The following is an 18,526-nucleotide window of genomic DNA, read 5'->3' as shown; positions in this document are numbered from 1 at the left end:
TATATATGTGTGTGTGTGTGTGTGTGTGTGTGTGTGTGTGTGTGTGTGTGTGTGTGTGTATATTACTTTTACATGCCTTTCTCCATATCCTTACCCCACTGGTCTATTACTTATCACGGATACAGTATGGACCGACCAACATTACCATCCCTACAGCCGTGCACACCATGGCTAAAAAATGATCAACAACAAAACGCAAGAAACATTAAATATTTGTAATTCATTGGCTTGAAAAGGTCCAATTTAAAACATGAGCAGCCAAAAAATGAACTATCATCAGCTTGGTGAACATATTTGCAGCCAGAAGAGATTGAGATTCATTCTGATGCTTGCTTTACTGAAGCTCAGCATGTTCAATTTTCTTCGTCTTTTCTTCTTCTTTCAACAGTAGCTGAAGGAGATATCACTAACAGTCGAGCTTGTTAGTCAGCAGGGTATAATGTGTTGATACAAGACAGGCAGCAGTTTAAACCCCAATGTCTCATCCCAGGCAGCACATCTTCTGCTTGGACACTTCGCATTAAGATCTTCTGCTCAGCCACAGCGCTGCTTTAGTTAAAAGGCAGAGAAACTGACACACATGTGGTTATATTTACAGAGCAGCACAGATCCACCCACACAGAGGCAAACACACACACACACACACACACACACACAGCAGAAGCAAACACACACACACACACACACATAGGCAAATACACATATTCACATGAGAAGGCCAATCACCCACTGCGTCATGATGGCGCAAAAACACGTGAGATGAGCGCACATAGAAACACATAGAAACACTCACCGCTGTTCAGCTACACACATATACAGTGTCCCCACCCTGTGCAGTGTCAGAGTCCAATGTTTCCGCCATCTCTGTCCTTAGTTTGTCTCTATTAATCTCACAGCAGCGAGGCGTGGACTGGTTAGACGCTCCACATCGCTCTGTAATCTTCTCTTAATGTGCTGCACTCTAAGCCTAAGTGAACCCATTTGGAGCGACTGTGAGCAGACTGAGATTCCTCCCATGTTATCTGAACAAGTGTTACTAATGGGTTTATCAATTAGGCCAAGTCCAATAACTGCATGCCTGCAATCTCCTTTAAATACACTCCACCAGCGTAGCCCTGATTTCTGTAGCTAATGAGTACATGTACACATAACGAGTGTGTGTGTTTGTATGATTGTGAGACCGTGGACAGTTTGTTTCTAGATGTCTGTATTTGTTTGTCTCTTGATGTCTGTGTGTGCATGCGTGTTCATGGCTGTCTATGGTTGAACACCAGTTTATGCATGTGTTTATGACACACAAAAAGATGAGTTTTGAGAGTTCAATATACATAAGGAATGTATGTACTGCGTGTGTGTGTGTGTGTGTGTGTGTGTGTGTGTACATGTGTCTCATTGCAACACCAGCACTTCTACCATTTGTATGTGTGTGTACAAGTCCTTGTGTAGTAGTTGCTGTGCATGAATACTGCATGTTGTTAGGTTGAGTATGTACACAGCATTTTAACATACTGTGTTGCACACTGTGTGTGTGTGTGTGTGTGTGTGCGTGCATGGATGTAGTTTTTCCCCAAATACAGAGAAAGCAGTGAAATGCTGAAAGGTGGAAATGGTGATGATGTGAAATATTTACTTTGTCCTGACATAAAAACATGATTTAACATCCTATGACATTCAGGGGGGAAACACCGACACACACACACACACACACACACACACACACACACACACACACACACACACACACACACACAACAATAATAAAAGCTGATCAAAATCTAAATATATTAACTTGTAAACAGTTCTGTTGTCAGAGGATTGATTGGAAACATTTTAAGCAGCTACATCAGTGTATGACAGAGCAGAAAACAGTTTAGTTCACCTTCTGACTGACGCATCACTGACAGAGTGACTGTGACCCCAATGTTAGAGAACAGCCAGATTATCTTGATATACATCTGTTTGCCTTACTATCAGTCAAATAGCTCTGCTGTGTACGTATTTGTAAGAGGTTATACATGCCAGTGACCTTCAATGCATTTCAAATGACACACATTAGCATGTGAAACGACCTCACCAAGGATTGTGTGTGTGTGTAACAGTAGTTGAGTTAAGCTCAGTGAGAGTGAGTGAGTGGATGCATCTCTCCTGACTGACATCACCAGCTGATTACTAGTCAACGCCCCACAGAGCACAGGACATACATTATTTCCCTCATTCATTCAATGTAAAGAGAGGAAATGGAAAAAGGGAACAAAAAGGAAAGACTACACTAAAGAAAAATGTAATTTGGGTGTACAGGTAGTGATCCACAACATGAGTTTTATGATGTTTTATGACGTCATACAGTAAATGATTTTAGTATTAATAATGATATTAATATTAAATAACTTTGCGTCAAACAATGAAGACAGACATCATAAATCATGAATTTCCCCTAGGGGATAAATAAAGTCTATCTATCTATCTATCTATCTATCTATCTATCTATCTATCTATCTATCTATCTATCTATCTATCTATCTATCTATCTATCAAAACTCTATGTACAAAATGTTTCAGCATATCGTAATTCAAGTGGTCTGAGAGCAAACCAGACATCTGCACCTATTGTCGGCTCTGTTTTCAGACTATGCAAATGCGGATGTACGTGCATGTCACTTCAGATGGACACGTGTCAAAATCAGTGAATCGTTGTGAAGAGACTGATTTCTTGAACTTCTCCTGGACAGGTAACAGGCTGCTAACTTCATTTTCCTGTCATATCTGAATGTCTTTTAGTGGTTTGATGTGTAGGTAGATTTGCCTTGAAAGCAGGTGATGAGTAACTATGTTGAATGTTGCTAAAAGTTTGGCTTTTTGCTAACCGTGGCCAAAGGCTGTGTGGCTTGTGTTGATGTGTGTGCGTGTATGATGCACGTGCATTCACCCATGAGGGGAGACCTGCAGGAGGGCGGCTGTATTTTCAAATCCTGGGTTTTTCTAGATTTCTACCGACCTCAGCTGTAACGTACCATCATTTTTACAGTTTAAGAATCAAAAGGCCCCACAATAAAATCCATTACCAACGTGTATTGACAAAGATGAGTCCTTTTACTTTGGATAATGCAAGTGGCCCACAGGCTCTACATGGATCACTCAAAATGGATGATTTTGATTTTCATGTCTACTATCACTAAATGGCTAAACTGACCAACAGGTAAAAAGAGGTTGAAATATTATTTTTTATATTTTCACTGCTGGATAGAGTGACTGAAGTGAAGGATGAGACAACCCATGTCCAAATAAACTCAGCAGAGGCATAAAGAGATGGATAGAAAGGTGGACATCTGCAGGTGAACAAATCCAAGAAAATAAGATGGAATAAACCCAAATGTTCAGCTCCTTTCCAGAAAATGGACAGACATACTGATGAATGGATGAGAGAAACAGAGATAAAGTGACAGAGGCTGACAAGGTGATAAAGTGAACAAACAGCCTGAGACAGAAAGACTGACAAACTGGATGAGTGAAGAATTGATTCACCCTGATGGCTTGTTGGACAGCCGTCAGGGTGGATGGATGGAGACGGATGGAAACACAGACAGACAGGCTGACATAGCGTCAGAGAGAGAGAGAAAAAGAGAGAGAGAGAGAGAGAGAGAGAGAGAGAGAGAGAGACAGTGACACCCTGACACTGTTAGGGCAATAAAGCACTGAAGGCCATTCTGATAACACAGACAACACACTGTGCGCCCTTTTAGGCTCTCTGCTATTTTGCACCAGCACTGTATGTTGTAATTTCAACTGCTGCCAGCAGAAGACCTTCACATTATACTGGAAATGACAGAAAATGGGCATCCAGGTGGCCCAGTGGTTAAGACGCAACATATCATCCCTGATTCATTTCCTGCCATACTCTTATGTTGCAAGTCATCTTCTCTCTCCTGATGTTTCCTGCCTACGTCTACTATTGCTATCAATTAAAATAAGTGACCAAGACAACTTTAACAACTTGTCAAGTTGCTTGCTTCTTATGGTTAACAAACAAAGACAAACCAAAAGATCGCAAGCGCAGCAGTTTTCTTCATTAATCACCGAAAAGCTGCATACAGAGAAAATGGAGGTGGAGATAATAGAGAGCTACACAGAGGGATTAAATCCACAAGCTAATAACCAAACATAACAAGCAAAGATAAACAGATTATATGTATCTCAATAGAACTATAGGTATATGCTATTATAGCAAGTCTACACAAAAGACACTAAAATGGCATGTGGGTCAGTCCTCTTGGTGTGAGCAACATTAATTGTATTCAACATTCTGCCTCTTAATTGGGCTGATATGAGACTTTTTTATCATCACTGCAACACAAACTAGTTAAACCTGTGATTTTTAGAGGTTTTAAAACTTTATTTTACATTAGATCATTAGAAAAAAAAACTAAGAAAAGACATTGCGAGTTTGGCTTCAAAATAAATTCCCTCACTTGCCAAGCGCTGTCTCCAGCGGTGGAAAACAGCGTCAATGTTAACTTTTGTTTTGCATCTACAGTATTTCTATCACTTCTTCATCCTCTCATGCTGGACTGAGGGCTGACGCAACAGTGACTCCCCACCGCCTCTTCAGATAAAACGTGGTATCACATGACGGAACGGGCCGCGGCTAGCTGGTTAGCATGCTAACTTAAGTAGATATCTCTGCAACCAAATACGCAGGCGTCTTTGACATAAAGTCAAGTTCTTTCACATTCTGTTGATAATCTTAATTATTTCGTTTACATTTTAAACTGAAATACTTGAGTTGATGTAGTTTCATATAGATTTTTATGTATTACGGTCCCAGAGTATCAAAAGTACCTTCATGTCTGTAAAAACAAATGGTTTGGTGCTTGTGGATGAATGGGTATCAGAGAAAAAACTCCAGGTTTGCATGTGTGTAAGAGAGACTATGGCACAACATATGAGTGTGTGTGTGTGTGTTTGTGTGTGTGAAATGTGAGGAGAAAGAGTGAGACACAGAATGAGCAAGTGCGAGAAACAGAGAAAGAGAGAGAGAGAGAGAGACCCAGAAAGATATAAAGACAGAGAGAGAGAGAACCCAGCTCCATAAAGACGTGAGCAGAATGCTGCCGATCTGAGCGAGTGAGGTGATATATAGTTTAGTCAGTAGCTGCGGGTCACGACAAAGCCTTTAACAGTAATGTCCTGGGAGTCGCCTCGCCCAGGGGACCCGCGCTCCATTTTACAGCCAAGCGACTGAGACTGAGACGCTGTGGCATGACAGCTGGAGCAGTAAAGCCAGGCTCTAGTACCATCCATAACATGAAGGAGGCGTAGACGCCGCTGATACCACCACAAAACACCAGGCCTGAGGCCGCACCGACAGCTGGCGAGTTAAGAGGGATGAAGAAAAAGGAGGCTTGGGAAATGGTAGGAAGTGGCAGGCAAGACAAAGGAGGGAGAGGAAGAAAAAAGAGCAAAGGATATATATCTGCAGATCTAGACAGAGAGAGAGAAAGAAAAGGTGGGAGAAAAAGATGATCTACGTCAGAAGAGGGACTTAAAAAAAAACAAACAGAGAGAGGGGAAAATGGGGAGGAGAGACATGGTAGGAAAAAACTCAAAAGGATGAATTGAGGATGAATGAGGAATTTTAATTTAACAATTCTTTTAACAGTCTCTTTTAGTGCAGGAATAATTTGTCAACTCATTGAGTAATTGATTAGACAACTGACAGAAAATTCATCTTCAGTCATTATTAAATTTTAAATTTGAGTTATCTTATAGTGATTTATAAAGTGAAAATATAAAACATTGCCTTTCTCTGTGGGTTCTGGACTGTTATGCAGACAAAAAAACTATTTGAAGACATCAGCTTAGAGTTTAGAGAAGATGATGAATGTTTGGCATTTTCATTATTTTTTTTATTTTATACACCAAAAAGGAAAATAATCATTCTGCTAGACTGATTTACAACATAGGGTGCTGTCCTGGAAATGGACTTAAATTTTTTTGTAAATCTGCATACTGTATATCTGCGAAGAGAACGGCTAGTGAAACAAGACTAAGACTCCATAGCAATGCTAGTGTCTCTGTAAGGTTGTAATTAGGCACCGCGGTGCTTTAAGCTAAATGCTATCATCGGCATGCTAACATGCTCACATGACAATGCTAACACGCTAACATTTAGCATGTATACTGTTGTGTTCACCATCACAGTTTGGTGTGTTAGCATGCTAACATTTGCTAATTTGCATTAAACACAAAGTGGATGAGAAAGTCAGCAGTTTTTCTAGTCAGAGGATCATCAAAGTCATTAGAAGACACAGAATGTACACCATGAATGTCTAGACTGAATTTTGTGCCAATTCATCCAGTAGATATTGAGATTTTTCACTGGATAAGTGAAAACTTGGACTTCTGGTAGTGCTAGTTGAAAAGTGAGAAAATCACCAAAGTCATTAGGATTCATACACTTACACATATACCTACACATACACAGTGTACACATACACTTCCTTGACTGATTGACCCCCACACCAACATTAACTAACTGCCTACTGTTCATTAGTTGGAGCCGTAGTCTCAATTGGCCTGAATGCAGAATTTTAGGTTGTTAGCTTTGTATTGATTTATGTCAATGCTTTCCTTCACAAAACAGGAAGAGGGTGCTGTGTTCCCAGAACAAATATAGCTGAGGTTTTCAGATTTTCCGGCAACAGCGCAGCGAAAAGGCACATGGGTTATATGGGAAAGTGATCTTAATTTTAAGAAATTATAAGAAAAACAAGACAAAAAATCAAATAAACACAAACCACAAGGCTGGGGACTGACGCCACTCAGAGCGTCTTTGAGCAACACAGTGAGCCCCTACAGAAATCAACTAGGTATCACATTTATTGTTATACTGTGGTATTAATGTGTGTGTGTGTGTGTGTGTGTGTGTGTGTGTGTGTGACACTCACTTTACGTCTAAGACAAGAGCGAGAACTCCTGCAGCCATCGGAGCAGCACTGGACGTTCCTGGAAATTGTGTGACACAGCCATCACCAATGCTGGTCACAGTCACCTGGAGAAACCACAAACCAAACATGTTACAAGTAGCCTACGTAGATGTTGTATCAGTATACACAGTAAAAAGATGGGTGCATGTAAGCTGTTCTACACAACCACTCCTTTGGAATGGTCTTTGGAAGAGGATGCAGTTTTGCACCAAATTGAGCCAGAAAGTTCCAACACTGGAGCAGCTACTGTATGTGCAGCAGTTTTTCTGTCATTAGAACATGTCAACACAATTTTACTGCGATAATAATAATAAAAAAAAAACACACACAACTTGTGTCTGGTTTGACCAACTCCTGATGTGAGGTGAAAACGGGCACGCATCCCAGCAGACAAAGGTGATATCACACTCATAAAATTGGCTTTTCTGTTTCTGTGGCTCTGGAGTTGGCACTGCATGTTTTTCCTGGCTTTTCACTGTTACCTCCGCCATCAACACCTTGGCTTCTTCCTCTCCCTTTCTCAGCCACTACAGCCATGCTTTACCTCCAATTAACACTCATTTGCTTCTGTGTGTCTATGTGTGTCTATGTGTGAGTGTGCCCAGCAGTCACCTAGGTCATTTGGCAGGCCTCTATAAATATCACACCAGTGGCTGCTCTTTAACAGGCTTCTCACAGCTCAGAGGAGTCAAAGAGCAGGGCTGCTGGCGCACACACACACACACACAGACACACACACACACATATACGCACTCATTAATGATAAACGTTGTTGTTAGATGTTTTAGGCGGAACACGCACACTAACCAGAGGTAGTGGGCCTCCTACGCTGGCCCCTGTCAGAGTGACGGCCATCACCCCAGGGCAGGGCTCGCCGAAGTAGGCAGGCTTCCCTGTTTGAGTGACAGCGCCAATGGCAATGGTGTAGATGGAGTTAACATAACCGTCTGCACCGCAGTGGTCATGTTGCATTCCACCATTACCTGCCGCCCACACAAAGATGCTGCCCTTCCCACCTCGGCCCTGCAAACACAAACAGAGGAACATCAAGGTGAAAGAATAAGTGGAGAGCAGATTTCATAAAGACTGTTTCCATCTAGTGGTCAGCAGAGTACTTCATATATTACATACTAATAAATAACATGTATTCACAGTATGTGTTAGAGTGAAAAAATAACCAGTGTTATGAGAAAGGCATTACTGGGCAAGTGGCTAAGAGAAACGTCGTGGTCTGAGGAAGAACTAAAACTATTATCTAAATCTTTTCAGCTGTTTTCATGTTTTGAAATCTGTAGTTTTTAATCAACACACAAATGACACAAGGTGGGAGTATTCTACAGTGTCTTCTTAGTTCTCATATCACCACTAATTTGTTTTGTGTTAGGATCACAGGCATAGTGTTCAACAAAAAAAGACAAAAATCAAAGAAACCATGAGCCAGAAAACAATAAACACAATAGCAGTAAACTGAGAGAAAATAAATTAATTAGAAATATGTTTCATGAAATGAAATGTTTTCATGGTCAGTGTAACTTTATTCAATTGGAAAAATGGGCCACTAAAGAGGTGCAATGAATCTCCATGCTTATATTTTGATCCTCCGTCTTAATTCACGGTCCCATAAAGTAAAAAAGTGATACTGTGGGACGGCCCAGGAACTGTCACAGTGCAGTTAGCAGACCTGACTAACTTTCACTGCTTCAACTTGTGCACTGTCTTCATTCACACAGAAAGTAAGCACTGTGCCACTAGAACAAATATTTTCGCTGAACGGATGGACTTTTCTTTTAATGTTAATTGATTTAAGAAACAAAACTATATGTGCTAACTACTCTAAAAGGAGTGAGAGGTTTTAAAGAGAGAAACAAGAGAAGAAATGTTTCTTCATTTTAAAACTGCATCCATTCAATTGCATCAGCTTTATAGTTTTTCATATTCATTGGAAACTGGGAACGCCAAAAAAAAGGGACTCAGTTACTGATTTATGTCAAGACTAATAATGGACCACTTGGCATGGACAATGATTTTATTAGGTCTTAAAAAAATGAAGAATTTGCATCTAAATCTAGGTGGCTAAATAATCCAAATATTCAATATCTTGTCCTTCGAATCTCAGCCGCACAGACAGTGCGAGTGTCTGCTTTACATCCGACAGACACCAGTGTGAACTTAGAGATGAAAGCCGTGCCTTGTGAGCTCCTAGCCGGAGGGCTCGCTCTGTCAGGCTGTGCGGCCCGTCCATCTCGGCCCCATCGTCCCGCGGGCCCCAACTACAGACGTACATGTCGATGAACTGCATGTTGAAGGTCAGAGCTGTGGCTTCCATGGCATCAGTGACAGAGCCGTTCAGCAAGCGAATACCTGGACGGATCGAAAAGGTCACAGGGATCAGAGTTAGGAAGGAGGCTTGTAAGAGAATGAAACTCAAATTTACACTACAAATGAAAATGCTGAGGGAGCGTTTTTTATCCTGACCTGAGGTTTCTGTTATTCATTTTGTAAAAAGATAATGTGATAACACACCAACAAAACATTTTTTACATTAGGAATGCAGCAATACTTGAAGATGCACCTCAAGTATTGCTGCATTCTATCACAAAGATATTATAAGCACACTTATAGCAGCTGGTCTATATTAGAGTCTGTGTCTGCCGTCTCTGTTTTGCCCTGCCTGTTTCTTCTTTGTCTGTCTTTGTGTTGTTTGTTATTTTATCTGTGTCGGTCTCCTCTCTTTTCCTCACCGTCTGTTTCTGTGTCTGCTTCTTTTCTATCTCTGTTTTCTCTGACTGACTGAGAGGACTGTCTGTCTCTCTGCCTGCTCTCGCTATATGTTTATTCCTCTGCATCATCAGTTGCTGAAATGAAAATGTTGAACTGGATCCAGGTTATTAGAAGCTATTTTTGTGAGAATGTATGTGAAAGTGACTTAGCCACTGTTAACTGTAAAATTAAATTGCACAATGATTTCTATACTCTGGTTAGTTTCTTCTGAAACATTGTTAACTGGTTTTAGCCATGCAAATGTTGGCTGAAAGGAAACCTCTTCAGACCCGATGGTCTGGGTCACTGTTACTAACTATCTTTCATATTCTGGGGCTTTTGATTTTGCTTGATCGGCCACAAAGAGTTCCTTTAAAAAGCATGTTATATCCACCCTTATAGACTCAAAAGCCGGTTTTTGTAAAGAGGTGTCATGGAGTTCTCAACTATTTGTCAATTACCAGCTATCCAAAAGAGTGTCTGGCTGTATATTGAGGGCCGTCTAACATTTGATTAGTTTGACATCTTCTACAAAGCATAGGCTACATTCACACTGATACGTTTTCATTTTAAAATGCAACGGTTTTAGCTCTGTATCGCAAATAATCTCCATCCATAATACCACACCTGAAAATGCATATCACATGACGATCCACGTACACCGGGCCTGTGCATGCCAGTGTGAACAGGACACAGATTATCTACTCTGCAGTTGGTTAGTTGCAGAAAATACTACGAACGAGGAACAGCAAAGACGGTCGTGGTAATAAAATGCAGAATTGAACTGCTAACAGAGGCAACAAGGTGGTAACGCCTGTAATCCATTATCCATGTTGCTTTCACCACTGGTAGTCGTGAACGATAACATCCAATCAAGGTGTGAACATGGGTGTCTGCGTGATCTCTGTTGCTGCCCGTCCACACTACAAAACAAACTACAACGGCACCAGCAGCGTTTCCATTTCAGCTGCTTGAAAACTCCAGAGCAGTGTGGATGTAAGTTGTAAACGTGGCAAAAGAGACGCGTTATAAAACTACAACAAGTGGATGTAGTCTTACTCTACAATACACTGACACAAATAAAAAATAAAAAACAAGGGGGGGGGGGGCTGGCTATGAACACCCTTTACCGTAACAATAACATGCTGAATAAAATAACAACACATATATTTTAAAAATTCAGTGACTAACGAATTTACAGTAGCAACATAATACACTTCGCCTGCACTCCTACAGATGCTTGAGGAGCTTGAACATCTTATGAGGTCATACCATTACAGCAACCTTATCATTCACATCAAACTATTTTCAGTTATTATTATTATGAAATTATTATGAATCATTTTCAGACCTACGATACACTGGTGAGGCAATACTGCTCTCAGTACTTGCAATATGACTGTGGCAATATGACTGTGGCAGTAGCCTGGGCTGACAATGCAATGTTGTATTTTGACATCAGTGGATGACAGAGTAGCTACAGGGTGAGAGAGCTGCGGTAAGTATTTTCTTCTATTCGCCTCCAGGGAGCCTAGAGGGCACTAACTCTAACAGAGTACACAATCAAAGTTTAAAATGGCAGACAACATAACAGAATGTACATAATACATGGGTGGACTTACGCATTACTTCGCATTATGTAACATTTTGTACGTCCACTACTGTTGTAGGGAAGAGGAGAGGAAGAGAAGGTTCAGGCTGGAACGGCTTTCACTCGCAGCTGAGACTCTAGCTGCCTGAAACACCAACAGAGTGACGACACTGCAATGATGCTACAGACACTATTGACTGTGTTTGTCTGATTCTGATGGCAAATCTTTTAATTGTCTTCTATAATCTGTTTGCGATGCATCATGATGTATTTCAAGCTGATTCACTCTGCTTAATTTGCCTTCTCTGTACCGATCCATCACATTTATGGATGGATTCAAAAACAACAAATCTAAGAAGGCCACTTTGAAACACAAATGCACTGAGAATTTCAAAGTAAATTTCCAAAGCGAAAGCAGACACAGAGGTAGAAATTCAGCTCAGTCAACCCTCATCATCAGACTGCAAGCACAGGTCTCAACAGTACCCAGTGGTTCAACATGCATCTTTCATTTGGGTCTTGCCCTTTCATCTTCCGTTGTGCTAGACTCTGTTTATGAGTCGAGATAAAATAGACTCAGCAAGGTGAAATTAAGGCTAACTGTGGAAAGAGATTCGTGGTCTTGCTTCACAGACTGATTTTTTTCCCCTCTTTTTGTCAATTCTGCAAGAGGCTCTCATCAGCCTCTGACAAATGAGGGGAGGTGAGGGGTTAAGGATCAGAGTGCAGGGTCCAAATGTCAGAGTTCAACCAAGGGATTCGTCTTTTTATAGTCCATGCTTCAGGCTGGTGACACCGCTGTATGAAATTGATTTTGAAGCGTACAGATCTGAGTGATGTGAGAAAGTTTCTTTTTTTTTTTTTTAAGTATATTTTTTGGGGCTTTTTTATGCCTTTATTTGATAGTATAGTGGAGAGAGACAGGAAACAGGGAGGCAGAGAGGGGGAATGACATGCAGCGAAAGGCCGTCCGATGCGGGATTCGAACCGGGGCCAACTGCAGCGAGGACTGTAGCCTCTACACATGGGGCGCCTGCTTAGACCACTACGCTACACGACGCCCCGTGAGAAAGTGTCTCACGCAAACATATCATGTAGCCATCATTATTTTGTTCTTTATGGCACTCTGAGTGTGTCCTATACAAATCTTTGATTTCACAACCGAAAATCCTGTGTGTTCAGTTCATTCATCTCTCACCAATGTTACAACCAACACTCAAAAAGCCATTACTGAAGCTCCCACTAAAAAATAAGCTGCTAAATAGGGTCAGCACGGCTCAGTAGCGAGCCAGTCACCGTGTAGTCTGCCGTATTCACACAAAGCCAAAGCTATAGACACACACACACACACAAAATGCACAATAACTGCATGTGCTTATCTATAAATGATATAATCTCTTTTTATTTTTCAAGAGATATCTCTCATCACCTGTAACCAAAACTCTTGAAGACTTTCTTAGAGATATCTTCCATGAAACTTTGCCCTTGCCCACAAAACCAACAAGGCTCTAACAGAGCAGGAGAAGACCAGGACTACAAACTCACACAACACATAAAACAAATATATTCTGTGAGAGATTTTAGTTTTTATTGTATTCTTGCTGTCCAGTTTGAAAAAGAGGGCTTAGTGAGATCTAACAAATGCTTTTGAATTATAATTTTTTTGCATGTCATAGTCATAGCCAGTGCAGTACACCCACAATGCACTGCCTCCCACTGTCTCTATGAAGCTATATTGTTTTCCTCACCTCCAATCCTGGCATTGAAGGCAATGCCCACACCACAGTAGGAGTTGTTGGCCTCCATGGCAACTTCCCCTGCACACCGGGTCCCGTGACTGAAACAGAGAGGGAAGATGATGAGCCTCAAAACTGATACTGAATATGCACAGATGTGAGTTTTCCTTTTTTTTTTTTTCTCCTCGATGTGCTGACCTGAGCACAACACCAAATTAAGCCCGGACAGACAATTTCACACAGCACACCTTCAATTTATGACTGGTACAGACAAACACAAGATACTGGAAACTCAAACTCAAACCAAGGAAATAATTCTGCTGCTTAATTCCTGTTCATACACAGCACTGAAAACATAAAACAATAAATTACCTCTCAGTGTGACACCTGACGTACATTGTACATGACATTTTCAAAATCTGTTTAAATTATTTTTAGCTTGACACAACAATGTGGTCTTACACTGTGAGGTCTATATCACTTGGTGGCGTGGAGTTTACTGAATGGTCAGGTTTGCCACTAATTGACCGTTCGCTAAACCCCACCCTTTAGTTACTGTAGCTGTGATTGAAAAGCTGTGCATATGCAGTTTATTTTGTTTTTCTGGTGTTTCCATCTCCCTCATTTTAAAACAAGAATATAAAAGGAAAAAAACAAACATCTTAACCAGTTGATATGATGAAAAAGTATTGTTCTTCTATTACACAATAAGAGGTTGATCTTACATTTTTCCTTATTTCTTTCTAGAATGACGCTGTTTGGCTGCTCAGCTTACATATTTACTGTAGACGAGCAAGAACGACGTTAGATTTATGATTTATGGATATTTTTAAAAATATGTTTAATTTTTAACTTTACAAGAGAAAAAGCTTTTTGAATGATAACTAACCAGGGCGTTTGGTGTTAAACCCATTCCTTACACTGTTGCTCCTTTTTTGTTTTTGTTAATGGACAGACTGAAAAAATAGGTCAATTGAATTGAAGTCTCCCAAGAAAAGAAACAAAAGGACAACAGTAATTACCTATTCTCCTCATCTCTGACAGGCATGGGATCAGGAGACACACCGTGTAAAGCACACAGGTCAAGACTGGCGAGGGCCTCCTGTAAACCAGACGGAAAACAAATGAAGCAATGTGTAAAGACAATGAACCAGAACACAAAACATCCGAACGGCACGACAGGAAATGAAGGATTCCCATTTAAAACTCTTGATACTGGCGCTTGAATTACAGTAGTCTGTCATCATATTTCTTCGGACTGATGGCAATCACTGTCACTGAGGAGTTGTGAGCGTGTGCGTTTTATGTGTGCGCCTCATAAAAGTGAGCATGTTTGAATGACTTGTTTGCCAGTGTATATAGGCATAACGGGAGGAGGATGTCTTGGCAGCAAACTGAACAAGAGCAATTATGTATCTCCCTCTCCCGGTCTCTCTCTCTCTCTCTCTCTCACTCTCTCTCCAGCCAGGCTTATCCAAGCCAGACAATCTGCTCTGACAAAGTACAAGTTGGCCTGCATGCTTCAAACTGCCTATAGGATTATAAAAGACAAGGCAGGAGCAAACAACACTGCCACTCCACATATGCTTTATGGCTAGCCAGCTCAACACCAGCCTAACAGAATAAAGCAGCTTTATCATTATATGAAACTTATTGTCCAAGGTTTTAAGTAATGGAGAAGTTGGGCAGCTTAAGAGAAAGTCAATACGAAGATTTCCTTGTAATGAAAATCCAATTGTTTGTGTTGGTGACTGAATACAAATTCTTGTGGAAGGACAACTGAATCAGAAATTACACTGTACAGTCCCTGAGATCTACTTGAGATAACTGTAGTGATGATATTTTGCTTTAATGAAATTTGGTTGAGATCAGTTATTGATCAAAAATCACATTTCAAGTTTACTTACAAAGTTTTTCTTCAGGTCCTCATTTGTGTAATCCAACCCTGAAAAAAAAAGAAAAGAAAGAGTTCAAGTTTAATCAAAGATCCAACTCATTAGTTCAGTTCAGATCTTTATTGCCGCACCGACGGAGATCATTTCTGCAGCAAGGCAGCATAAAAATGTAACATAACAATAAAAACACAATAATGTGAGCGCTATGATAGTTTTTGCTTTTTTCTCCCCAAAATGTCACAGGAGGCTGCTGCTCACCAGTGATGTCACTTGCTACCTTGACAGTGTTGCCCATTTGCTTCCTATTTCATACATTTGAATTACCAACAAATCATTGAGGAAATCAGATCTATTTCTTGTCAACATATCGACCAAGGTAGGCTGCTTATAGTTCCCCAGAGCTGCAACTAGTCTGAGAAGGCGGAAGTGATGTTTTTCTGAAGTCAATATCCAAATCCTTGGTTTAAGATATTTTTAGACCACAAGCTCATGTGATGACACCTATGTTATCTGCAAATTTAGGATCATCCCTGCCCATACACTGTCTCCTACAGTCACTGGTGTAAAGAATAAACATTGGTGGGCAAAGAACACAACCCTGTGGGGAGCCATTAACAGACAAGTGCTGCTTAGACAGAATAGTTTCAGAGTGAGAAAGTCCACAACCTACAAGACAACGTTAAAATCAACAATAAAAATATGTAGGAGTTTGTAAAGTCTAATTATGGTTGTAATTTTCTGATATAAGCAGAGAAAAAAAAATAAATTCTAAAAGACTTGCATAAGTTTCTGTGCCATCATGGTGCTTAGGATAGCTGGTTGTAGGAGTGTGCAGGAGGAACCAGGATATCAGTTCTTTACTGTCAGTGTTTTGGTGCAGTAAAAGAGTTCATTCAGACGTGCCTAAGTATGCATTGTTTCATTATTTTCTGTGGTTATGGTAACGGTTTCTGTTTGAAGTCATTTGAACTGTCAGTGTGGAAGACATGTCATTAAAATTTTGAATTTTAAGTGCCCTACTAATAGGTGTAATTAATTTGCTTAAATGTAATGGTAAAGTCTTGTTTTTAAAGGGAATTTTGTCAAGATCCAGCTTATGCTGTGTGAGATATTGCACATGACTGATGGATGAGTGAACGTACAAATGGGCACAGAATAATCTCTGGTCCCCCATGTTTCACTCTATTTATCCTGCCACTCTTTCCATTTCTTATTCTTTCCCTCGCTCTACACCTCTCCCTGCATCTTTTTATCATCCTCTCTTTCCACATCAGTTGCCTTTCTTTCGCTTGCCCCTTCCCCATCCTCCCCCTGTCCTCACCCCAACCATCACCACCTCCTCCTCCTCCTCCTCCATCTCTGCTACATCAGGGCTCCTGTGGTCTCAGCCAGAGACAAACGAATGAGGGCCCCAGGAGGGCCGCGCCTGCTCTGCCACACATCACTCATTCTCTCTCTCTATCTCTCTCTCTCTCTCTCAATCTCTCACACACACACACACACACACACACACAGGACCTGCCAGCCTTTGTCCCATGCATGCAGTGCCTCCGTGTTGTCATGGTAACCTGAAGTCGGTTTCACTGTTGAGGCCTGATTGTGTTGCGCTCAGGCGGGATGGAGCCTTTGGTGGGTGAAGCCTCACTGGAGCCTGCCATGCTGTGCCATGCTACGCCAGGTCAACCTGCTACGTCCTTTACATAACCACTGATGCTTTATTCTCTCCTCGTCCAGCACTGTGGACACACTTCTTCCCATGCAATAAGGTTTCAGGACAAATCATTAATCATTCTTACTTTTGTTTGATTTTGTTTTAAATTCTATTTTTCTCTGTGTATTTTCCTAACTTGGACCGCTAAAGTCCCTGTGCACTGCTGCAATTGTCGTCATTGCCAACTCCACTGTTGTGTGAGAAGGATACAGACAGCCATGTGCTACGCTCATGACAAATGGTGTCACCAGTCGCCTCTTTTCATCTGCAAGGAATGAGCTTCAAGACTAAAACCTTGCTAACAGTCAACACAAGTACACGGCTGATTGTGTTTGTTGGAATGTAAGAAAAGTTAGCAAAGAAAGAGCAAAAATCAGACAATTCAGAACTAATGCTACAATATCATTTCAGGAAATCAAGCTGCTCACCCCTCCCTCTCCCCGCCCCATTACACCGAGCGGCAATCTTTGGGGCTGAAAAATGAAGCCAACACGGAGGAGCCAAAAACTGCAGTTCCTCGAATGGCCACCACAGTCTGGCTCCAAAAGAGTCAGTCCCCATAGACTCCCATGTTAAAATGTTAAAAAAAAACGTTTTTTAATCTTTATAGCTATGACAATGGTACAGGGAGTGAATTTTAATTTAACTCACTGTTTTAATTTTATTAAGACTTAAAGTTATGCATAATTGAGGGCATGGCTGCTTTGAGTGACAGGTGGGTGCCATCACAGATGCCGGCTGTCTGCTCAGCGTCACCTCAGCTAATTCAAGTCACTGAATGTGACCTCGCGGCCAAGTTTGTGGTGCTTGTGACTTTTGGAGGATTTTTCAAATAATAAGTATTGCTGTGGTTTTCATTGACTAACAGAACATGAGGAAGTCTGTGCTTCTGTATTTTGTGTCAGTGAAATAGGTATTGGTGTCTAAGGGTGATGTCATCTGTATATACAGTCTATGCATTACGCTCCACCCAGCCCTTCACCTACATCCTTGTCTTCCAAGCTGATTCACTAGAAGGGCGAGGCTGTCTCAAAAAACTTCAGAAGGGAATATCTCTGCACTGATGCCAGGCTGTTCAATGAGTCTGAGTCACAGAAGTCTTTGACAACACCTCTCCATTTGAAGATTTTTGTTTTGGAGCATTTTTCAAATAAAAAATATTAGACAAAGGTTACATGCTGCTGTAGCTGCACCTGTGGTTTGGTATGAGAAAAGGGTAGAAAATGTAGCACCAGTATTTTTTTAATCAACAAAAACAAAGTCGAGTAATTTTTTATAGATTTCTTATTTCTTATTCTGAAGGGACCAAGAGGAATAGCGCTGTGGCCAACTTTTTTCCTTGCCTGAGCCAAGTTGGATGTCCACACTGAACACAAGGCCAAGTGAGGATGCTGAGCAGGTTTTGTGTACTTTAAGTTAAAGAGATGTGTTGAGATGTGATACTATACAATCATATGGAATTTCACGAGTCCTTAAAGTTTTGAAATGTAAAATAAAATTTTTTTTCTTTATGTTTTAGTTCCTAAACTTCATTATGAGTGAAATCAGGAGATTCTCCCTCATCCTCTGCTACAACATCACGACTTTAGCTCCAATGTCTTCAGCACATGAATAAAAACAGTGGCTCACTGCTGTTAAGTGAAAAGAATTGCTTGTCTGCAGGAGGCAAAGGAGCCTGCTTTATTAAGAGTTCATCTTTGTTTCAACTCAATTATAAGAAAGACGTCTTGGTGTGCGTTCACACATGTTCATGTGTTTCTATATGTGAGTGTGTTAGCCCCCAACACAAAGGAGATCACACAGTCACGTCAGTGTTTCAAAGGTGACACAGTCACTTATGCAAGTTTGTG

At 40.9% G+C, this 18,526-nt stretch overlaps 1 protein-coding gene across 1 annotated transcript in view; it reads right to left on the bottom strand.

The window, feature by feature from the left end:
- Window positions 1–18,526, bottom strand: part of LOC111658112 (proprotein convertase subtilisin/kexin type 4-like) — a 176,811-nt gene that overhangs the window by 64,392 nt on the left and 93,893 nt on the right. Inside the window, exons 7-12 of the mRNA XM_023410528.2 lie at window positions 14,978–15,015; window positions 14,093–14,172; window positions 13,083–13,171; window positions 9,172–9,344; window positions 7,791–8,006; window positions 6,945–7,048 (exon numbers count right to left, since the gene is read on the bottom strand). Coding sequence (XP_023266296.2) covers window positions 6,945–7,048; window positions 7,791–8,006; window positions 9,172–9,344; window positions 13,083–13,171; window positions 14,093–14,172; window positions 14,978–15,015 — 700 coding nt within the window. The remainder of the gene's footprint in view (window positions 1–6,944; window positions 7,049–7,790; window positions 8,007–9,171; window positions 9,345–13,082; window positions 13,172–14,092; window positions 14,173–14,977; window positions 15,016–18,526) is intronic.

This window comes from Seriola lalandi, unplaced genomic scaffold (genome assembly GCF_002814215.2).
Source record: "Seriola lalandi dorsalis isolate HSWRI2012SDOR001 ecotype SW California unplaced genomic scaffold, Sedor1 jcf7180002054425, whole genome shotgun sequence".
Lineage (NCBI taxonomy): Eukaryota > Metazoa > Chordata > Actinopteri > Carangiformes > Carangidae > Seriola > Seriola lalandi.
The sequence above is the reverse complement of the archived record's forward strand: the minus strand, read 5'-3'. Positions and strand labels throughout refer to the sequence as shown.